Consider the following 19074-nt stretch of genomic DNA (forward strand, 5'->3'; position numbering starts at 1 on the left):
CAAGAGCATTCGTATAGGAAAACATTATAAGTTGCCTTTTAGGTATAGGTATTGTGGACCATTTCGGATCACAAGGAAGATTAGTGATGTTCCGTACTTCTCCAAGAGCTTGCGTATAGGAAAACATTACAAGTTGCCTTCTAGGTATAGGTATTGTGGACCATTTCGGATCACAAGAAAGATTAGTGATGTTGTTTGCTTAGATCTTCTCCATAGGGAGAAATAGTCCATCCAATTTTTTCATGTCAGTTGACTAAAGGAAAAATCAGGTGGCTTGGACCAAGTGATTTTAGAGGAACTAGTTCCAAAAGAACAAACCGAGTACATCCCTAAAGAACCAAGAGCCGGAGTTAGTTATAAATCGTTGTACTAAGCACTCAAGGAAGAGTGTAACTCATCAATTGGAGGGGTAGATTTGAGAGGAAAGTTGCGTGGGAATTCGTTCAGAATCTCAAGGCTCTATTTCCCAGTTCATTGTGCTGAGGACATCAATGTGGTCGTTAAGGGGGGAAGTATGTTACATCCATAGGTTAACCAAGGTGCGATTACATCCTTAAGGGGGGAAGTATGTTAACCAAGGTTTAGTTAACCCATGATTAAGAGATAACCCCACATGGGAGGCTATAGTTATAGTCACAATAATAGGGCTACTGGCTATTATTAGGCCCCCATGGTAAAGTTATTGGCTAGAGGCTTGTATAAGCAGGCTCTGGGCTTAGTTGTGAGACACGATCATCACTTGTCCATCACGATTGCTTGACGTGAGGACACCCTCGGGGTGTGGTTGGGTGGTACGAGATGCCTAGGCTTATTGCATTAGGAGTAAGGCCCATGAATGGCCTCCAGCTGGGGGGTGAGTTAGGATGGACTCTATGGCTGGGAGGTGAGCATTAAGCCTTGATCAGCAGTGAGAAGGTCACTGGGTTTGGGTCTTTGAGACCTTTCATCTGATCACTTTGCCCATTTGCTGGGTGAACTTTTAAACTGGTTTTCCCTCAAAGATGTCCAGGTGTGGAAAAAGGGGACGTGGTGGTCTGAACCGGCCCTAAGGAACAAGGGGAGGACCCCTCTAAAAGACAGTGAGCCCAATTTGTGTTCACAAGGGCGTAGCAGGGGAGGAAAGAGAGCTGTGTTTCCTCCAAAATGGGCTCTCTGGGCAAGGCCGTCTACCACATGGGCTTCTGGATCCGCGAGACGGGCCAGGCCCTTGATCGTCTCGGATCCCGTCTTCAAGGCCTCTACGCGTTTCAAGAGCAGAGTAAGATCCTTTACTATTCTCTTGCATACATCCATGGCCTGAAACCCTAACCCTTATCATAAGAAAACCTAACCCTAATCTGGAGAAAACGTAACGCTAATCTGGAGAAAACCTAACCCTAATCATAAGAAACCCAGCCCTAACCATATTTTTAAGCATGAGAAACCCTAATCCTAAATGTCGCCTTAATAACCATTGTCATTAAAAAATGTGAATGTGTTTGGTGTGCTGAGATTAAACAATTGATCTCTTCTTGAGTACCGTTGTCGCCATCAAGCATCGTAATCTGATGTCTGTACATACATGAAGTTATTCATGCAATGCACCAAACTTTTGTGTGCTGTGGGTGGTTCTAGTACCTTGCATGTGCGGTATCCTGTGGACCTGAAACTGTATCCTCAGCTAAGTTTAACACAGTTCACAGGAGCTGGTATAACCCTAGTTACAGTAACTTGAAGTAGTGGCTGTTCTACACATTTTTAAGCAGCTTGTCTAAGCCTGCAATCCTGCCGACCCATGGGTAATGGACTGGGGGTCTCCGTTGTCCATACGGGGGTTATTCCACTGGCAATCCTGGCAGGGAATCTTAGGGCAGTCTTTGTAACAAGCTTGCTGGTTTTTGTCACAGCACTCCCCTTGTATACCAAGTATGCTTGCTTAACTTTGTCTAATGTACAAGCCAGCAGTGGGATGGTTGGGCACATGTAACATGCCCCTGCCCCCACGCCCACCTGCCCGAGTCCCTTCTTCTCTCTTTTCCTTCACAGTTTATTGGATTCCACAACGTGCTAGGACACTGTATATTGAATCCATAAACAGGTAGCGTTGGGCTTGTGCATCTACCCTTGTGTAGCGCTATGATTAGGGAATGCCTCGAATCATTGTGAGTGCATGAGGGTTGGTCATCCCTTCTATGTGCATGCTCTCTATATGATGACACTCCCTAATCCTGCACTGAGTTTTGTTTTGCAATAATTTGAGAACTGAATCCGTCCCTTATTAGAAAGAGAGGCAAAGTCTAATATTGTGTAAGTTTAGTCTCTTACAAAGAGATGCGACTGTACCAAAAGTCCAAATGGGTATTGTGGTCATTGTTAAAAAAGTTAAAGAAGTGGACGATACTCACACAAAATTTGATCCAAAAGTTCTTGTAGGAGGAATACCATTGGGCAACTCACATCACGATACTCACTTCAAAATTTGATCAAAAATTTCTTGTTTCTTAGTCATTTCATTTGAAGCAACAACATTGCATTCACAAACATATGATCTTAAAGAAATTTCAGAAGCGAAAAGATTATCGAAACAACACAACAAATGACTTTTTCAGGTTCAAAAAGAGTTTCATATATTTCCTAGGTTGAAGCATGAGTCGCATATCTATTCAATGCTTTTTGTCTTGAAGTTGATTGCTCCATAGCTTCCATGCTTTTTATAGCTTTTTGGCATAAAATAGGTAGCATATAGATGCTATTTTTGTCTTGGTATCCTCCTTCCATGTAGAAAACATTTAGGAAATTTTTGGTATCCCCCTCCAATGTATGGAAACATTTATGAAACTTCTGGTATTTGTAGGAAACTATTCAATGTTTTTGTCTTGAAGTCGAGAGTTTCATAGCTTCCATACTTTGTGCAACCTTTTGTCATAAAATAGACAGCACACATGATTTTATTGACTTGTACCCCCCCTCCCTCCATTGTAGGAAACTTCTGGCATAGGTAGGAAACGTTTAGGAAACACATTTTGGGAAATGCCCTGCTACTGTGTTGCTGTTAAATGAAACATGCACCTGATCTTCGCCTATGGATCCTTGAGCTCGAAGGAGACCAAAGGCAAATTTACTAATTTGACACCCTTGGGGCAACTACTTGAATTCAGATGAGATCAAAGAGTTACCTTGTAGTTTTGCAATATGAACCGAGGTCTTACCACTTGAAGGTTTCTTCGGACAATCCATTGAGTGTTGGGTCGCTCGAACATTGATTCTCTTTTCAGCATTCGCTAATGCCTCACCGATGTCTTTTGCCTCATGCTTCTTGGGATTGCATTGTGACTGACTGTCTTGTGATGCACCAAGATTACCCTTGCCCGACTGGGCCACATGAGCAGCCAGCCGTCTATGTCAGGGGCACTAGTGCCAAGATAGGCGCACATCTAGCAGCATTGCGAACAACCGCCTGGGCAACGTGTTGGTCAAACTACAGAAGGTGCATTGTTGGGCAGTGGCATGGCCAGTAGTAGGGGAAAGCTTGCATGTAAGAGGAGAGGGAGCAGGTAAAGCTTGCACACTAAAGAAAGCACGGAGGGTGAGATCGAGTAGGTGGTGGGTGGCATGAAGGAGAAAGGGAGGGGAACGTGGTGACGTGCTAGAAAAAAACAAATCATCTTTTTTTTTTTGAAAAGCAAGCAAGGGCATTAAAAAAGAAATGGCTAAGGCTTGAAAAAGCCAAGGGGGGCCTAATTTTATTGAAAAAAACAAGAGTCGAGCTTTTTTAAACTAAAAACAAGGGACAACTTTTTCTCTCCATAAAACTACGCCCTCCCTACACTATTTCTCATACTTGTAGGTGTTCCAGAGAGCAAAGAGTTACATAAACTTGGTGTCTCTTAACATTTTCCTCAGTGATGCAAAGCTTAACTTCGACACACGAGCCTTCCCATCTACCCGACAATCTCTTCTCTAACCTTTCCAGTTGGTAAATTCACTCCTTCCAAGTAAGCACACAAGTTTAGTGTGGAATGGAAACTTATGGAATTGGTAGGAAACAATCATGTGGAGTTGGTAGGCATTAAAGACGTGGAATTGGTCAATAGTAATAACATCGAGAACGAGAAGCCACCGGGTTCGTTTGGATTTTACCTGCCACTAGTGGTAATGCTGGTAGATGAATCATGATTGGGAGTGCGTTATCCATGATCCTGTGGGGGAGGATAGTGCTTAACATGAGGTTAACGAGTGCTCTTTGCCTTCACCAACCGATGACCATGAGGTTGTCACGTGGTGTCAGGAGGTTCTTAGTATGTGGGATTTAAGTGAGAATCCGTACATCTATTGGTGGACCGTGGGTTCAAGAATGGATTAATACGATTGACTCTATAGACCCTAAGTTTTAATGCAAAATTTTTTAGGTGTCCTTATGTAAAAACCCCTTGTTAATGAAATTTGATTTTCAAGGTCTCTTTTGTGATTGTCAATAGTGATGGAATCTTTTCTTTTCGGCATACTCTTACCCTTTCTCTGTGAATGGAAGGGTCTTTCTAAGGGATGCGGAGTGGATACCGAGATTCACCACGAACCCAGAATCTCACTCGGATAGCCATTGGGTGGCATGTGATCTTGTCGAGATTGACATAACCCAGGAGCCCACGTCAAGTAGTCTTGGGGTAATAGTTATGACATGTGCATCCCGCACTTGAATGCCACGTAGACATATTTGAACAAGGTGTAGGCTTGGAGTGGAAACTGGTCCCATGTGAGCCTAGTCCAGGACGAGTTAGCCAGGGTTCCACTCTATTTGTCCGAAGTTACGTGTGCATTGTCTTGCACAGGAAGCAGTGCCAGTCCGTACTGCGAGTCTCCCTCCGGAATGATGTGAGGTGATCTGTGTATCTGCACTGCGAACGGGTGCCGGACATCTGTAGGTGCATGTAGGTTTTCATGTAGAGAAGGGGCCATCCCATAAGGCTACCCCAGGGCAGAGCCTTGTGCTCTTGTGGGCATGGGGGAGGTGTAGAACCATCCTCAAGGGGCCAGAAGGGCCCCAGGCTGTGCCCACCAGCCTAGGCTTGGGCAGGAGGGGCTGTTGGCCAGTCCTATGGCCATTGGACAGCCAACCGACTGGGCCCTAGGCTAGGTGTGGGAAAGCCCAATCAGGCAGTCCAGGGGCTGCCCAGCAACCAGCAGGTTTGCTTGGGTTGGCCGGTCTTGTCCAGTGTGAAAATGTTAGAATATTCAGCATTTATTGGCTGTTTTACTGGTTGTGAGCATTGTTGCTGCTGGCTGACTTCAGTAAGTTGGCTGACCAGGGCCAAAGAAGGGTATAAAAGCCCAACCAAGAAAACGACGGTATTATCTCATAATTCACAAGGGGTTGACGCTTCCAAGGGCCAGGACAGCCAAGGGGAAGACTTCAACCAAGGTGGAAAGTGCAGGTCAAGACTTTCCTCTTTATTTTTCTGATTTACATCATTCTAATAAAGCAAATACACCATCCATGGTGGGAGCCCTATAGAGGGTATTTGGGACCCAATATTGTGTCCTCTTTTCTCTCTCTCTCTCTCTCTCTCTCTCTCTCTATTTTTTGCACATCTACTTTAATTTTGTGCGATATATTCGTCATGAAAGATTGCTGAATTCTGAGCATTGAAGTTACCGATTCGACCATTAAGCTTCCGCATGTTACATTGGTATTAGAGCCTTCTTCAAGTGTGAAGATTTGGCCAAAAAACCATAAAAAAGAAAGATTTTTTTCTTCTTCTCACTTGTGTGGTTGGTTTCTAGACTCTGGTGGACCACCCCCTTTCGGTGTGACTCATGCCCCTCGAAGGACGGTTGGTTTTAGCCTCCGGAAGTCTCCCACACGCATAGTGGATGGTCAGATTGCGCTTTGGAAGGAAGTGCATTTTTCTACTATGGCGAGCCACGATGACGAGAGAGAACAACCTTGGGACCAAGTGCACCAAGCAGTCCTTCTAGGGTAGCAGGCATGAGTGTTCAGGAGATGTTCTAGCAGATGATGCAGGCAATCGCGGAACAGGGTACCAAATTGGAAGAGAAGAAGGTGCAGAGCTTGGCCCCGGAAGAGTGCACCTGTTTTTCAGCACCTCTTTTTTCGTCTTCTCCTCTCTCTGCTTCTGTTTCCCAGATTCTAGATCCTCTACTACATGATCCTTTTGAAGGGGTATGACCGCAGCTGAGTTCGGTGCTCAAGTTGCAGATGCGAGTAATGGAGATTCGATAGATGGAAGACCTTGCGGCAGTAGCCGGCACTGCTGCACAAGACCACGCCAGGTGACGCCTAGAACAAGAAAGATACCTTGTGGCTTTGGACGCATGAATGACACCAACGGCTTTCTTGAGTCAACTTCCTGAGAAAATGTACTTCAGTAAGTATAATGGTAAACTCGATCCCACAACTCATTATTCGTGGTTGCATCAGTTTGAAGCATATTTTGCCGTAATTAGAAAAAGTGATATTGATAGAGTGATCTTGGCTAGTTGTTATTTGGAAGGTGAGGCCCTTCCTTGGTGGATCCGGCTATTGCCCACACCAGATTAGGTATGGCAGCTTATGTCTGAGACAAGTTTGTCCTCGACCTTAAGCGGCGGTTTCTATCGCCCCATTATCTTGAGCGACTGGAAGACGAGTTTAGGAGAGCACGTCAAAACGCGCAACCGGTCCTTCGGTTTGCCAATATGATTTCAAACTTATGTTTGCAGTCTGACAAGGATAAGAAAGGGCAGTTTTTTAATGGCTTGGACACACAAATCCAATGGAAGACGTGTATGTTTAGGCCAGCCACCTTCAAAGACGCACTCTCGCTTGCGCAAAGTGTCGAAATGAAGCATAATGGCGGAAAGCCCAAGACTTTCCAACCTGCCACTCCCAAGGTAATTGCCCCACAAGGGAAAAAGACCAGAACCAGACGGGGTCTTTCCCAGAACAGAGCACGGGAGCCTCTGGCTCCAAGAACTCGACCAATGCGCCCAAGCTTACTCCAAACCAGAAAGCTCAGGCAAGCAAGACCGGTGGTAAATTGAGTGCTGAGGAGATAACTCAATACAAGGAGGAGGGTAGGTGCTTCTTTTGTCATACAAAAGGATACACCTCTAGGGAGTGTCCTAAGAAGGCGACCACTCCATAGACAACCACCCCAGCCTCCACGGCTTCAGTGGTGAGCCCAGCTCCCACACAGATCCTAGTGGTTGTCCCTAGTTCTTCGGATCCCAGTGCTTTGGCTAGTGCAATCGTTAGCTGGGAGCTCGAAGATAAGCAGAAGGGTGCCCATGATCAGGAGTATGAGAGCAACAAATTGCTTAAGACCTTTGGCTACATAAGTGGCCAGAGAGTTGTTGTCTTGTTTGACAGGCAACACGAAGGATGTGGTCATGGATCAGGCTGCTCGGCAAGCCCGACTTCGGTAGACAAGAAAGTTGAGGGATTTAGCAAAGGCATGATGAGAAGCATTAAGTTTGAAGCTCAGAGTGCTAAGTTAGTCATTCAAGGCATAGAGTTTGTGCATTATTTTATGGTTGCCTCTCTTGTAGGAGCATACATAATTTTAGGAATTCAGTGGTTTCATATGTTCCAGCCAGATATCAAGTGGGACATGCACACTTTTGTCATGTGCACAGTGTATCTACCGTGTGCTACGGTGCGCAACACGCACACAAGACTAGCTTTGAGGCTTGGGATAGCTTGGAGCTAGGCAGGTTGATTGGCGAGCTGGGACTGACGGGCAGGCACCCAAGTGTGGATGCGCGGACGCCTAAGTGTGGACACCGGCCAAGAGCCTATAAAAGGGTGGCCAAGGTTAGTCAGTTGGTCATAGAGTCTCGCGAGTCTTTGCGAGAGCTCTACGGTCAGGAGCTTGGATCTAGTGCAGACGTGCACTTGCTTCATGCAGCCGAGGCCGGCAGGAGTCTTGAGGCCCGCGAGGGTAGCTCCGTGGTGGTATGGGACGTCACGAGGTAAGATATTGGTCGGTGTGTCTTGCTAGTTAGCTCCGCTCGTGGCTCGGTGGAGATAGCCAGGACTTATGGGCTTTGCCCGCGGTTGTCATGGTTTGGTGGTGAGTCAGGCCTGCATCCCCTTCGTGTTGTTTGGCTTTGTTTTGTAGGTTTTGAGTCGTGTTTCATGATTGCTCTACGAGGAGATCCGTGGGGATTTGACCACTTTCGTGATTAATCGGAATGTGTCTAAAGTCCCAGTGACCATTAAGTGTGAGCTTGGAATCCCGAACTTTCCTATCATAAGTCCTTTAAATTTTATAAGCTAAAAGAGAAATCAGGAAAGGAGCACAGTGTGCGATGATTTACATCTAGACTGCCTAGACGGTCGCTAGGGCTTCAGAGAAGTACCAGGTTCTCCATGATAAGTTCCAGAAGAGTTTTCTTTGAGACAATCTTCCTCTCCAACTCCCCCTCGTCTAGACCGGAGGATCACATAGTAGACCTCCTCCTAGGCTTGGATCCCCCGAGCAAGTTTCCATACCGCCTTTCGAAGGCAATGGAATCGGAGTTGGACTGCCAACTCCAAAAACTTTTGCAGTCTGGCTTCATACGTCCCAGTGTGTCGCCATTTGCAGCTCCGATCTTGTTTGTCAAGAAGAAGGATGGGTCTTCTCGATTGTGTGTCGATTATCGTGCACTCAATAAGCTGAATATCAAGAGTAAGTTTCTGATGCCTGGAATAGATTACATTCTCGAAGGCTGAATGGGACCAAGGTGTTCTCAAAACTAGACTTGAAGAGTGGGTACCACCAGGTGAGGATTGTTGAGGGGGACATTTCCGAGACAGCCTTCTGTACTGTGGTCATGCCTTTTGGCTTGACGAACGCCCTAGCCACATTCAACTGCATGATGATGCGTGTGTTCAGGGACTTAATAGGAAAGTGTGTTTTCATTTTTCTGGAGGACATACTAGTATTTTCGGCTACTGTTGAGCAGCATAACATTGATGTGGAGAAAGTCTTGGAGTTGCTGGAAAGCAACGAGCTTTACGTCAATGAGAAGAAGTCGGAATTTTATTTATTCGAGGTTCACTACCTTGGATACATTATCAGTGTCAAGGGCATCTGACTTGATCTGGCTAAGGTGGTCGAGATTGTCAATTGGAAAGTACTACAGACTGCTTATGGCATCAGATTCTTTGTGGGTATATGCCAAGCATACTCCACCCACATTGACAAGTTTTCTCAAGACTAGAAGGCAACGGTTTCGAATGACTCAACGGGCATTGGAGGCATTCAAGAACCTCAAGGTGGCTTTGTTAGAAGCGCCTTGTCTAGTGCTTGCCTCGTGGGACGAGCCGTTCCAAGTGATCACCGATGCGAGCAACATCGCAATTGGAGGTGTATTACAACAAAATGGCCATCCAGTAGCTTACATGTCTCATAAGTTACTGTCTGCAAAAAAGAATTACTGTCTACGATCGGGAACTCCTAGCAGTCATTCAAGCCTTGAAACATTGGAAACATTTCCTTTATGGCCGAGAATTTGAGGTTCGCATTGACCATCAGGCATTACACTGGATTCAGATAATGCCATGTGCACAATGGAGTGACCGATAGCACTGTTGGAGTCGGATCTTCCAACAATTTGGTGGTATGATCGAGTATCTTCCAGGAAAGGCCAACTGAGTGGTTGATGCTTTGAGCAGGAAGGGACAAGTGACTTTGATTCAGACCACTAGACTCAATTTTGCTGGTATGGGACTAGATGACATGAAGCACACGTACGCGGATTCTGAGGAATTCGGTACAAGTGTCACTTATTGATATGCGATGGTTTTCTTTTCTACAAAGGCCGACTTTGTGCCATGAAGTCGTTCAAGGCACCTCTTGCCCATGACGTCATCACTGGTGGCATAAATTCGACTCTGGAGAAGTTAGAAATGCAGTATTATTGGCCAAGAATGAGCGGGATGTGTTTGCACATGTGAAACAGGGTGACATTTGTCAAAAAGTGAAAGCTCCTCGTGGGAAGAAGATAGGTTGTTAAAGCCTTTACCAATTCTCGAGGGACCTTTCCAAGAAATCTCAATAGATTTTGTCACGAATCTGCCTTCTAGTTCGGGTAAGCGTAATACTCAGTGCTTGACTATTGTTGACAGATTTAGTAAATTTGTTATGCTTATTTCATGCAGGGTCAATGTGACCGTCGAGGATGTTGTTCATTCGACATTGGTAACCGATTGGCGGGACACAGATTGATGGCCATATAGAAATCTACAACCAGTTGGCCTTTCATGTGCTGAAGTGTTATGTCCACGATCAGTAAGGTGAGTGGGAATCGTATTTGCCTTTAGTTCAAGCTGTTTTGAATGATTCATTTTCTTCAGCTGTTGGCAGGACTCCATATGAAGCAGTGTTTGGAAGACCATTCTAGTCGTTATTGACCAGAATCTCGTCTTCAGTATCTGAAGCGAACAGAATGATGGAGTCTTATCATGAGATTTTGATGGAGTCTTATCATGAGATTTTGGAGTCAGTGAAAGACAGGTCGGCTAAAGCACAGGAGGTTTACACTCGACAGGCCAACAAAGACCGAAGGAATATGAAGTTCTCGGAAGGAGATTGGGTTTATCTTTGGATCATGAAGCAAAGGCTGAAACAGGTGGGCAAGCGATGCCCAAAGCTTCATTTAGGAGCTTTGGGCCTTTTCCCATCTAGAGAAGATTAACGAGATTTCAATGAAGTTGAAGCTACCTCCGAGCTGGACTATGCATGATATGTTTCATGTAAGTTGGCTAAAACTGTATGCAGGTCCAATCCCTTCGGAAGTGAAAGACGAAGTAGAACCAGATATAGTTGACGAAGCTGAAGTGATGGTTCTAGAACAGATCCTTTTGCACTGCTTCAAGCATGGATCCGGCCGAAGACAAAGACAATTCCTCGTGAAGTTTCAGGACCGAGGGTCCCATGAAGCGGTATGGCTTGACAAAGAGTTCTTTGACGACTATCCGGCTTTATTGACGGACTATTTGGAGGCTATGCAGCTTCCGTCAAGTTAAGCAGAAGAGGATGCCACGTGCATCCCGCACTTGGACGCCACGTAGACATATTTGAACAAGAAGGTGCAGGACCTGGAGTGGAAACTGGTCCCATGTGAGCCCAGTCTGGGATGAGTCAGTTAGGGTTCCACTCTATGCGTCCGAGGTCAGGTGTGCATTGTCCTGCACATGAAGCAGTGCCAGTCCGTACTGTGAGTCTCCCTTTGGAATGATGTCAGGTGATCTGTGTATTTGGCTTGCGACCGGGTGTCGGACATCTGTAGGTGCATGTAGGTTTTCAAGTAGAGAAGGGGCCAGCCCATAACACTACCCCAGGGCAGAGCCTTGTGCTCTTGTTGTGGGCATGGGGGAGGTGTAGAACCACCCCCAAGGGGCCAAGAGGGCCCCAGGTTGTGCTCACTAGCCTAGGCTTGGGCAGGAGGGGCTGTTGGCCAGTCCTATGGCCATTGGACAGCCAGCCGACTGGGCCCTAGGCCCTAGAGAGGCTGTTGGCCAGCTGTGGGACAGCCCAATCAGCCAGTCCAGGGGCTGCCCAGCAACCAGCAGGTTTGCTTGGGGTGTCCGGTCTTGTCCAGTGTGAAAATGTTAGAATATTGAGCATTTATTGGCTATTTTTGCTGGTCGTGAGCATTATTGCTGCTGGCTGACGTCAGTAAGCTGGCCGACTGGGGCTAGAGAAGGGTATAAAAGCCCAGCCAAGAAAAACGATGGAGTTATCTCATAATTCACAAGGGGTTGACACTTCCAAAGGCCAGGACAGCCAAGGGGAAGACTTCAACCAAGGTGGAAAGTGCAGGTCAAGAATTTTCTCTTTATTTTTCTGATTTACATCATTCTAATAAAGCAACTATACCATTCGGTGGGGTCCCTACAGAGGGTATTTGGGACCCAATACCGTGTCCTCTCTCTCTCTCTCTCTCTCTCTCTCTCTCTTTTCTGCACATCTACTTCAGTTTTGTGTGTTATATTCGTCGTGAAAGATTACTGAATTCTGAGCATTGAACCGATTCGACCACGAAGCTTCCGCATGTTACAAGTTATAATTGAGGATGCTGAGGTTTCCATATGGCTTGTAGATAGCTAGTTGAGCAACTACGCGAAAGCTGGGGTTGTAAACAGTCGTTTTGTGACTAGCTTTGACTGTAACAGGGACTGGATGTAAGTACGATGGTCATTTTCATCCTGGATTTTGCATGGAAAATGATGATGATTGTAATAATGATTGCTAGCCATCACTAGTATTAAGGACCCATGAGTAACCTCATTTTTGAGAGAGTTTTGAGATGAGAACTCAAATTGTTCAAATCAAGACAACCAACTCTTTTATATCGCCATCACTAGTTGAGAAGTGTCTACCTACAATCATGTGCCGGTGGAACACACACATATAGGGGTCCCAACCCAAGCTGCGGTCCATGTGTTCCAACCCACCAAAAAGTACTTTGTCTCACTCTCTCGCCCTTTTGAGCACCCACCAAATGAGAGCGGCACAAGTCCTTTCTTTGATGTCATAGTTACAAGAAGCCGTTGAAATGTTCCTAGATTGAAAGTGCAATTCTGCTGATTCTGCATGTTTCTACGTGGCCATATTGGCTGTTTCCCCTGCCCCTCTGCCACCCCCACCACATTCGAGGCTTTAGTTCAGGTCAAACGAGTTTATCTATTGGGTTTTCCCTTCTTTGTCATCTCGTCTCCTCTCCCAAATTCTTTACTCTTTCTTCCTCTTCCCTGTCTTTTCCTCTCTTTTCCTCTCCTTTTCTCCCAACGGCCTTGCTCACATGGGACCCTTTTTGTCTCCCTAATAAAGGTTATTCCATTTTCCATTTGGTAATGTGAGGGGTAAGGATGATAATAAGGGAAAGGGAGGAGGGGAGATTTGAGGTAAGATGACTTTGTACAAAGAGGATGTGTAGCGCATCAGAAATTTGTTATGTGGCAAGCTTACCATAATCCATTGCTGCACTCACCTTTTACTTGTTTGCTGATACTGGTTTTGCAGTTTCAAGGCACCGCACTCTTATGAACCACTATGACAAAGCTCCAGATGTAGCACAGAACGCCTTTGTTGCCCCCAGTGCAGCAGTCATTGGAGACGTAAAAGTGGGTGCAGGTTCTTCCATATGGTATGGCTGTGTTCTCCGGGGTAAGCTTTACAATAACCCATGGAAGGGTTTCTTTGCCATATGATTTTTTCAATGCAAATATACTTAATGACTTCTTTTGTAAATTGGAAAAATGTTGTTTGTTTTGAATCTGGTTGACATGCTTTTGCAGGAGATGTAAACAGCATCAGTGTCGGGTCAGCAACCAACATTCAGGATAATACTCTTGTTCATGTTGCCAAAACCAATATCAGTGGGAATGTGATGCCAACCATTATTGGTAACAGAGTGACGATTGGTAATTGGCTTTTCCTTCACCTTCAACACCAGCTTAAGTTGGATAATCATTGTTGTTGAGATTCCTGTTTTGAGTTGCCAGTCTGGTTAACCACTGATTAAATAGCTGCTTTGAGTTGGTATGATTTATGGCCTTTTTTTGTTAAGCAGGGCACAATGCTGTGATACATGGATGCACTATTGAAGATGATGCATTTGTTGGAATGGGGGCAACTCTTCTAGATGGCGTGTATGTGGAGAAGAATGCCATGGTTGCAGCGGGAGCTCTTGTAAAGCAAAACACACGGATTCCAACAGGAGAGGTAAATGTCAAGATTTTTTAATACAATGTATGGTTGCAGGAAGTCCCAATGAAACAGTCTTATCTTCGTTAAGGTGAATGAAAGAAGGCTACATTGGATTGCTTTACATGCTATTGCCAGCCTTTGTCCCCCTTCACCCTCCGAGAGAAGTCATAGATGTTAGCAATAAGGTTGTCGTCAGCTCACGACGCTTGAATGATTAATCCCATTTACAAAATGGCTAAGGTCCTAAAAAGGGTAAGGCTCACAAAAGGCCCATCATCCCCCACGATTTTTTGTGGGGTCCAATGAGATCTGAGCAATGGGGGGGCCTCGTTGCTATTGTGCGCCTAGCTGCCGTGTTTCACCTCGATTCCGTGTCCCAACAGTAGAACCATGGCTGGTGGGTCTAGAGGGCTGGCTGCCGGTGGTTCCATTGTCTGCCTGCAGGCGTCAAGAGCTGATGTCAAGGGAGGGTGTTAGCAATAAGGTTGTCGTCAGCTCACAACCCTTGAAATACAAAATGGCTAAGGTCCTAAAAAGGCTATATACACGCTGAGGTTCACAAAAGGCCCATCATCCCCCCATGATTTTTCGTGGGTTTCAATGGGATCTGAGCGTGGGGTGGGCGGGGCTGGGCTGTTGTGCGCCTAGCTGCCGTGTTTCACCTTGATTCCATGTCCCAACAATAGACACTTGCTTTAGTGCGTTTTGGAGCTATGAATTGTTCACAAGGATTCATGCGTCTTCATACATAAACCTGCACCTTTTTCTTGAATGGTGATAATGTGAGCCAAAACACTGGTTGGTGGCTTCTATCAAGGGCTTAACTAATGACCTAGGTGGGTGCAAGCAAGGTCAGGAAAGGGGTGCGTAGTAGAATGATCTCTGTGTGACCCAAAGGGGAGTATTTGTGTGAGATAGCCATATAAAGATTTGGGATTGTTTGTGGCCTTTCTTGAAGAACTAACTCTTGGAGGATCTGGCATGGATCCTTTCCCGAAGTTAACCTGGTAAGAAGACCTCATCACAAGAAGCTCTGAATGGATGCTCATGTTAGTCAAGAGTCAAGACATATGGGCTCAGGTGGCTCCAATGATTTTCAGCTGACAGGAACAGCTAATCTTGATGAGAGCATGACACGATCTTAGGGTCATTACAAACATCTCCTCTGCCCACCTCTGGACAAAGCGGGGGTTGAACGGGGGAGATCCTTTACCCACAAGACAGGTGGTTGAATGGGGGAGATCCCTTGTGCACAAGACAGGTGGGTGAGATCTCCCCTTTATTGGGAGTCATGTCTGTAAAGCCCCATCGTAGTTTAATGATTAATCGTTTGAAACTTAAGAATTGTTTTTCAAATGTGTCACACGAAATGCCTGGCAACCATGCATGTATCATGGTGAGGTCAGTAGGAAGGCTACTCTGCCCCAGGAGTCCCCTTGGGCCTTTCTAAGATATGAAATGTATTGTTTTTGTTAATGCACTGAGCATTTGAAGAGGGGTTGCATTTTGTCCACTGGTTTTTGTCATGATAGGTATGATGATGAATATTTTTCATGTTGCAGGTTTGGGCTGGAAACCCAGCCAAATTGCTGAGAAAATTGTCAGATGAAGAGAGAGCATTCTTTGCCAAATCAGCAGAGAATTATGCCAAGTTGGCGGACGCCCATGCGCAGGAGAATGCCAAAACTTATCAGGAAATCCAAGCAGACAAAGTTCTTCGGAAGAAATGGGAAGTCCAGAGTGATGACTATGATTCACATATTGGAGTGATTCGTGAAAAGCCCCCTGTCCATGTGACCTTACGAGATCCCACAATGGTTTAATGTAGAGAATTGAGGGTGACACAGGCAGAAGGATATGGAGAGGTCCTTTAGCTTGTTGGTTTTGTTGTACTTGCCGAACCAGTCTAGAATCCAAAAGCAAAAGACCTCACACAGGGCCATCTTTTTGCTCCGCCTGCAGTATTTAGAGACTGGGCTCTCTCTTAAGCCATTTACCTGTGAGATGAGTTCGGAAAGTGATTACAATTTTTACAAGAATAAATGGCCTGTTTCAGTGATGGTTCTATTGTAGATCAGTAGCTGTCGCTTGATTTTCTATATGACTATGATGATGACCCCCTTTTTCTCTTTGAAACGCCAAAGGTAATCTTACAGTGATACCTGCAAATATGATCTTTCAGAATCAAGGATCATGGATAATAAGACTCAACTGTAAGCAAATCGATGGTACTTGCAATCATAGTATTCACAGCATCTCCTCGATCAAGAGTTGTGGTTAGCAATCATGAGGTCTTTTGTTTCACTTTTTTTCATGTGTGTGTGTGCTGTTTGGTGTGTATTGTGAGCGAGCAGGTACTACACAGCATCCTGAAGAAGCTTCAAATGCTGAAGAAGCCATCTCCTTTCACCTTCCTTGGATGCATTGTAACCTGCAATGTGTGCTTGGTTATGCAAAATTAGCTTAGGGAGTGTGCTCTGAGTTCATTTTTCGTGTGAACGTGCCTTGCATTCTTGGGTTTGAAGGCTTTGCTTTGGATCCGATCTGAAATGTTGAGGAATTTTTGATTATTGCAATGATTGTCATTTTCTTACAAAGGTTTCTTTACAAGAGAAAAACACTGAGGCAACAAAGAGTGAAACAAAATCAAATGAATAATGAATGACAAGCTGTTGCTACTCCACTATAATGGCTATTCCTTTTCAATCAAGGTGCAGGAACACTTAGGAAGGAAGATACATGAATGCAATCAGCCACTCAAATGAGGCTGCCTTTCGTACTTGCTTTCCATTATTGACATGTGAGCATCATTAAAGTGAAGGTCGTACTGGAGTTTCTTTTTGGCAGTTGTTTGGTTGCCCTTGGCCATCATTCCAAGATGGAGTCAGCTCTAATGATGACTTCATAAAGGCAAACAAAAGGAGTTGATTTGACTACTCATAGTTAAATCATCTTGGCATGGTTGGGGTGGGGACAATAGCCTAGCGGTAGAGTGGGATGCGAGTGAGTCAATCTCCACTTCAGGGAAGGGTGGAACAAAGATTGAGGTGTGGAATAAAGGGTGTTATGCTTGCTCTCCATCCCTTGCACTCTCTATGCATTATGCATGGCCTTTATATTCTTGTAGAAATAAGGACAATGCTTGCTCCTTTCTTCTTCCACAAGGGATATATGCTTCCTTGTGCTTACTGCTCCTTCAAGCTACAGAAAAAGAAGTGGGTTTCTCACCTTTGTTATCTCCACCATTGATTTGGCTCTTCAATTCACTTCAAGTTGTTATCCTTGACCATGTTTTGCATTGTGCAACCATCTTGGGTGGGTGCTCATCCTTGAGTTAGATGATGCATGTGGAGGTTAAATTTTCTTGTCATGGCTCCTCAACCTTGTTGTTGGTGGCATCTTTTGCATTGTGAATCCATCTCGGGTGGTCGTCCTTGAGCTAGATGAGCCCGTGAGCTTGAATCACAAGGAACTTTTGGTGGTTCCCTACATAGTGTACTTCACGCTATATAGGAAATTTTGAAAGATTTCTTGGTTATGTAGATGGAAATACATAGTAAACTACATAGTGTACATAAGAAATCTTGAAAAATTTCTTGGTTATGTAGATGGAAATTTTCTATATAGATAACTAAACAATCGTATTTTCCATTTATTCAATCCCCCATCTCTATGAAATATGGGCTGACATCTAGGTAATTCAATTTTCTGTATGGAGAATGAATAGAAATTATGGGCAAATATCTAGGTAATTCAATTTTCTATATAGAGAATGAATAAAAAAAATATGGGTTATTATCTAGGTAATTGAATTTCCTATAAAGAGAATGGATTGCCTGTGGAGAATTGAACCACAATTGTTGGTGGCATCTTTTGCATTGTGAATCCATCTCGGGTGGTCGTCCTTGAGCTAGATGATCCCGTGAGCTTGAATCACAAGGAACTTTTGGTGGTTCCCTACATAGTGTACTTCACGCTATATAGGAAATTTTGAAAGATTTCTTGGTTATGTAGATGGAAATACAAAGTAAACTACATAGTGTACATAAGAAATCTTGAAAAATTTCTTGGTTATGTGGATGGAAATTTTCTATATAGATAACTAAACAATCGTATTTTCCATTTATTCAATCCCCCATCTCTATGAAATATGGGCTGACATCTAGGTAATTCAATTTTCTGTATGGAGAATGAATAGAAATCATGGGCAAATATCTAGGTAATTCAATTTTCTGTCTAGAGAATGAATAAAAAAAATATGGGTTATTATCTAGGTAATTGAATTTCCTATATAGAGAATGGATTGCCTATGTGGAGAATTGAACCACAAATGATTAATTGGTTATTAATAAATAATTTTATTTTAAAACTTAAATATTTATGCGTCAATATTAAATTACAAAGTTAAATACTTAAATTCTCTCTCTCTCTCTCTCTCTCTCTCTCTCACACACACACACACACACACACACACACACACACACACACACACACACAAAACTTAATATAACATATGTAAAAATGTAGACAGATGCTCTCACCTTATACCAAAATGTAAGATTATGATGTTATCAATCATAGTGTGACTTATATTTGGAAGTTAAAATATATGTAAAGAGGATAAAAGGTTTGTATTGGTATTGCCAACAAATGATGGGAATTTTTTTGTTGTTGGTCGGACCTTGATCATTATGAATGTTAAATTTGGCTTAGTTTCAAAAGGATAGCAACAAAACCATAATCAAATGAACCTACAAGCGGGAATGGTGAGAAAGAGGAAGTCTTTTGATAGAAGCTACCTATATAGCTTTTAAAGATTAGTTTACAAATGTATGCATAGTGTATGTTGCATGCAAAACATGTTTCTTTGAGTTCATAAATTCTATAGAATCCCTTCCTCTAAGGTTTAGCTAAAATTGTATGCAAGGCTTGAGAGTCGATTACCAAATCGACTAAGCACAAGTTTTAAAAACCTTGATTTATATGTTAAGATTAATAAGAATCCAATTTTTATTTTTTTTGTTCTTGCACATTGCTAGCACTTGCACATTTTTTGGGGCTCCAATGTTATCTTATGAAAGCTACTCTTCGATGTCAATGCAATAATAATGAGAGAGGAATTAAAAATTGAAACGTGATTGTTCAACATGTAGTGAGAAGTGCTCAAAGTGTGCTATGCCACGAAAATACATTTTATGTTTTGACTATGTTTCTATTGGTCACAACAACTAAAGATTCTTGCAAAAAATATATCTCTATGTCACGAATTCTTTGAAATGTACCGACATAAGGAGAGATGATTGGTGCCTACCGAATGTAAAATTGTAAAAGAATTTTGGGATCCACATGCATACTTTGAGTTACCCTTAGTACGTGAGGATGGCAATTGTAAACA

The 19074-nt window shown here is 43.9% G+C and overlaps 2 protein-coding genes across 2 annotated transcripts; both read left to right on the forward strand.

The window, feature by feature from the left end:
• Window positions 1-1025: 1025 nt before the first annotated feature.
• On the forward strand, window positions 1026-15966 carry LOC147629948 (gamma carbonic anhydrase 1, mitochondrial-like). Its single transcript, XM_086811486.1, has 5 exons — window positions 1026-1258; window positions 12993-13136; window positions 13268-13393; window positions 13543-13694; window positions 15242-15966. The coding sequence occupies exons 1-5, from the start codon at window positions 1144-1146 to the stop codon at window positions 15500-15502; spliced, it is 798 nt and encodes a 265-aa protein (XP_086667612.1). The 5' UTR covers window positions 1026-1143; the 3' UTR covers window positions 15503-15966.
• LOC147629949 (uncharacterized) lies at window positions 6163-11108 on the forward strand. The gene is made up of 4 exons (XM_086811908.1): window positions 6163-6270; window positions 6700-6763; window positions 10516-10596; window positions 10746-11108. The coding sequence occupies exons 1-4, from the start codon at window positions 6163-6165 to the stop codon at window positions 10991-10993; spliced, it is 501 nt and encodes a 166-aa protein (XP_086668034.1). The 3' UTR covers window positions 10994-11108.
• Window positions 15967-19074: the final 3108 nt, after the last annotated feature.

Source organism: Cibotium barometz, chromosome 17, assembly GCF_041138505.1.
Source record: "Cibotium barometz isolate CiBa-2024 chromosome 17, ASM4113850v1, whole genome shotgun sequence".
NCBI classification, from domain to species: Eukaryota; Viridiplantae; Streptophyta; class Polypodiopsida; order Cyatheales; family Cibotiaceae; genus Cibotium; species Cibotium barometz.

Bases quoted from the DNA above. Each gene is read 5' to 3' on its own strand.
- LOC147629948 (XM_086811486.1), top strand. From the start codon at position 1,144: ATGGGCTCTCTGGGCAAGGCCGTCTACCACATGGGCTTCTGGATCCGC. The intron at 13,137-13,267 runs GTAAGCTTTACA...ATGCTTTTGCAG, and splicing joins GTATGGCTGTGTTCTCCGGG to GAGATGTAAACAGCATCAGT. The intron at 13,695-15,241 runs GTAAATGTCAAG...TTCATGTTGCAG, and splicing joins CACGGATTCCAACAGGAGAG to GTTTGGGCTGGAAACCCAGC.
- LOC147629949 (XM_086811908.1), top strand. From the start codon at position 6,163: ATGACCGCAGCTGAGTTCGGTGCTCAAGTTGCAGATGCGAGTAATGGA. The intron at 6,271-6,699 runs GTGACGCCTAGA...TTATGTTTGCAG, and splicing joins GCTGCACAAGACCACGCCAG to TCTGACAAGGATAAGAAAGG. The intron at 6,764-10,515 runs GTATGTTTAGGC...TACACTCGACAG, and splicing joins ACAAATCCAATGGAAGACGT to GCCAACAAAGACCGAAGGAA.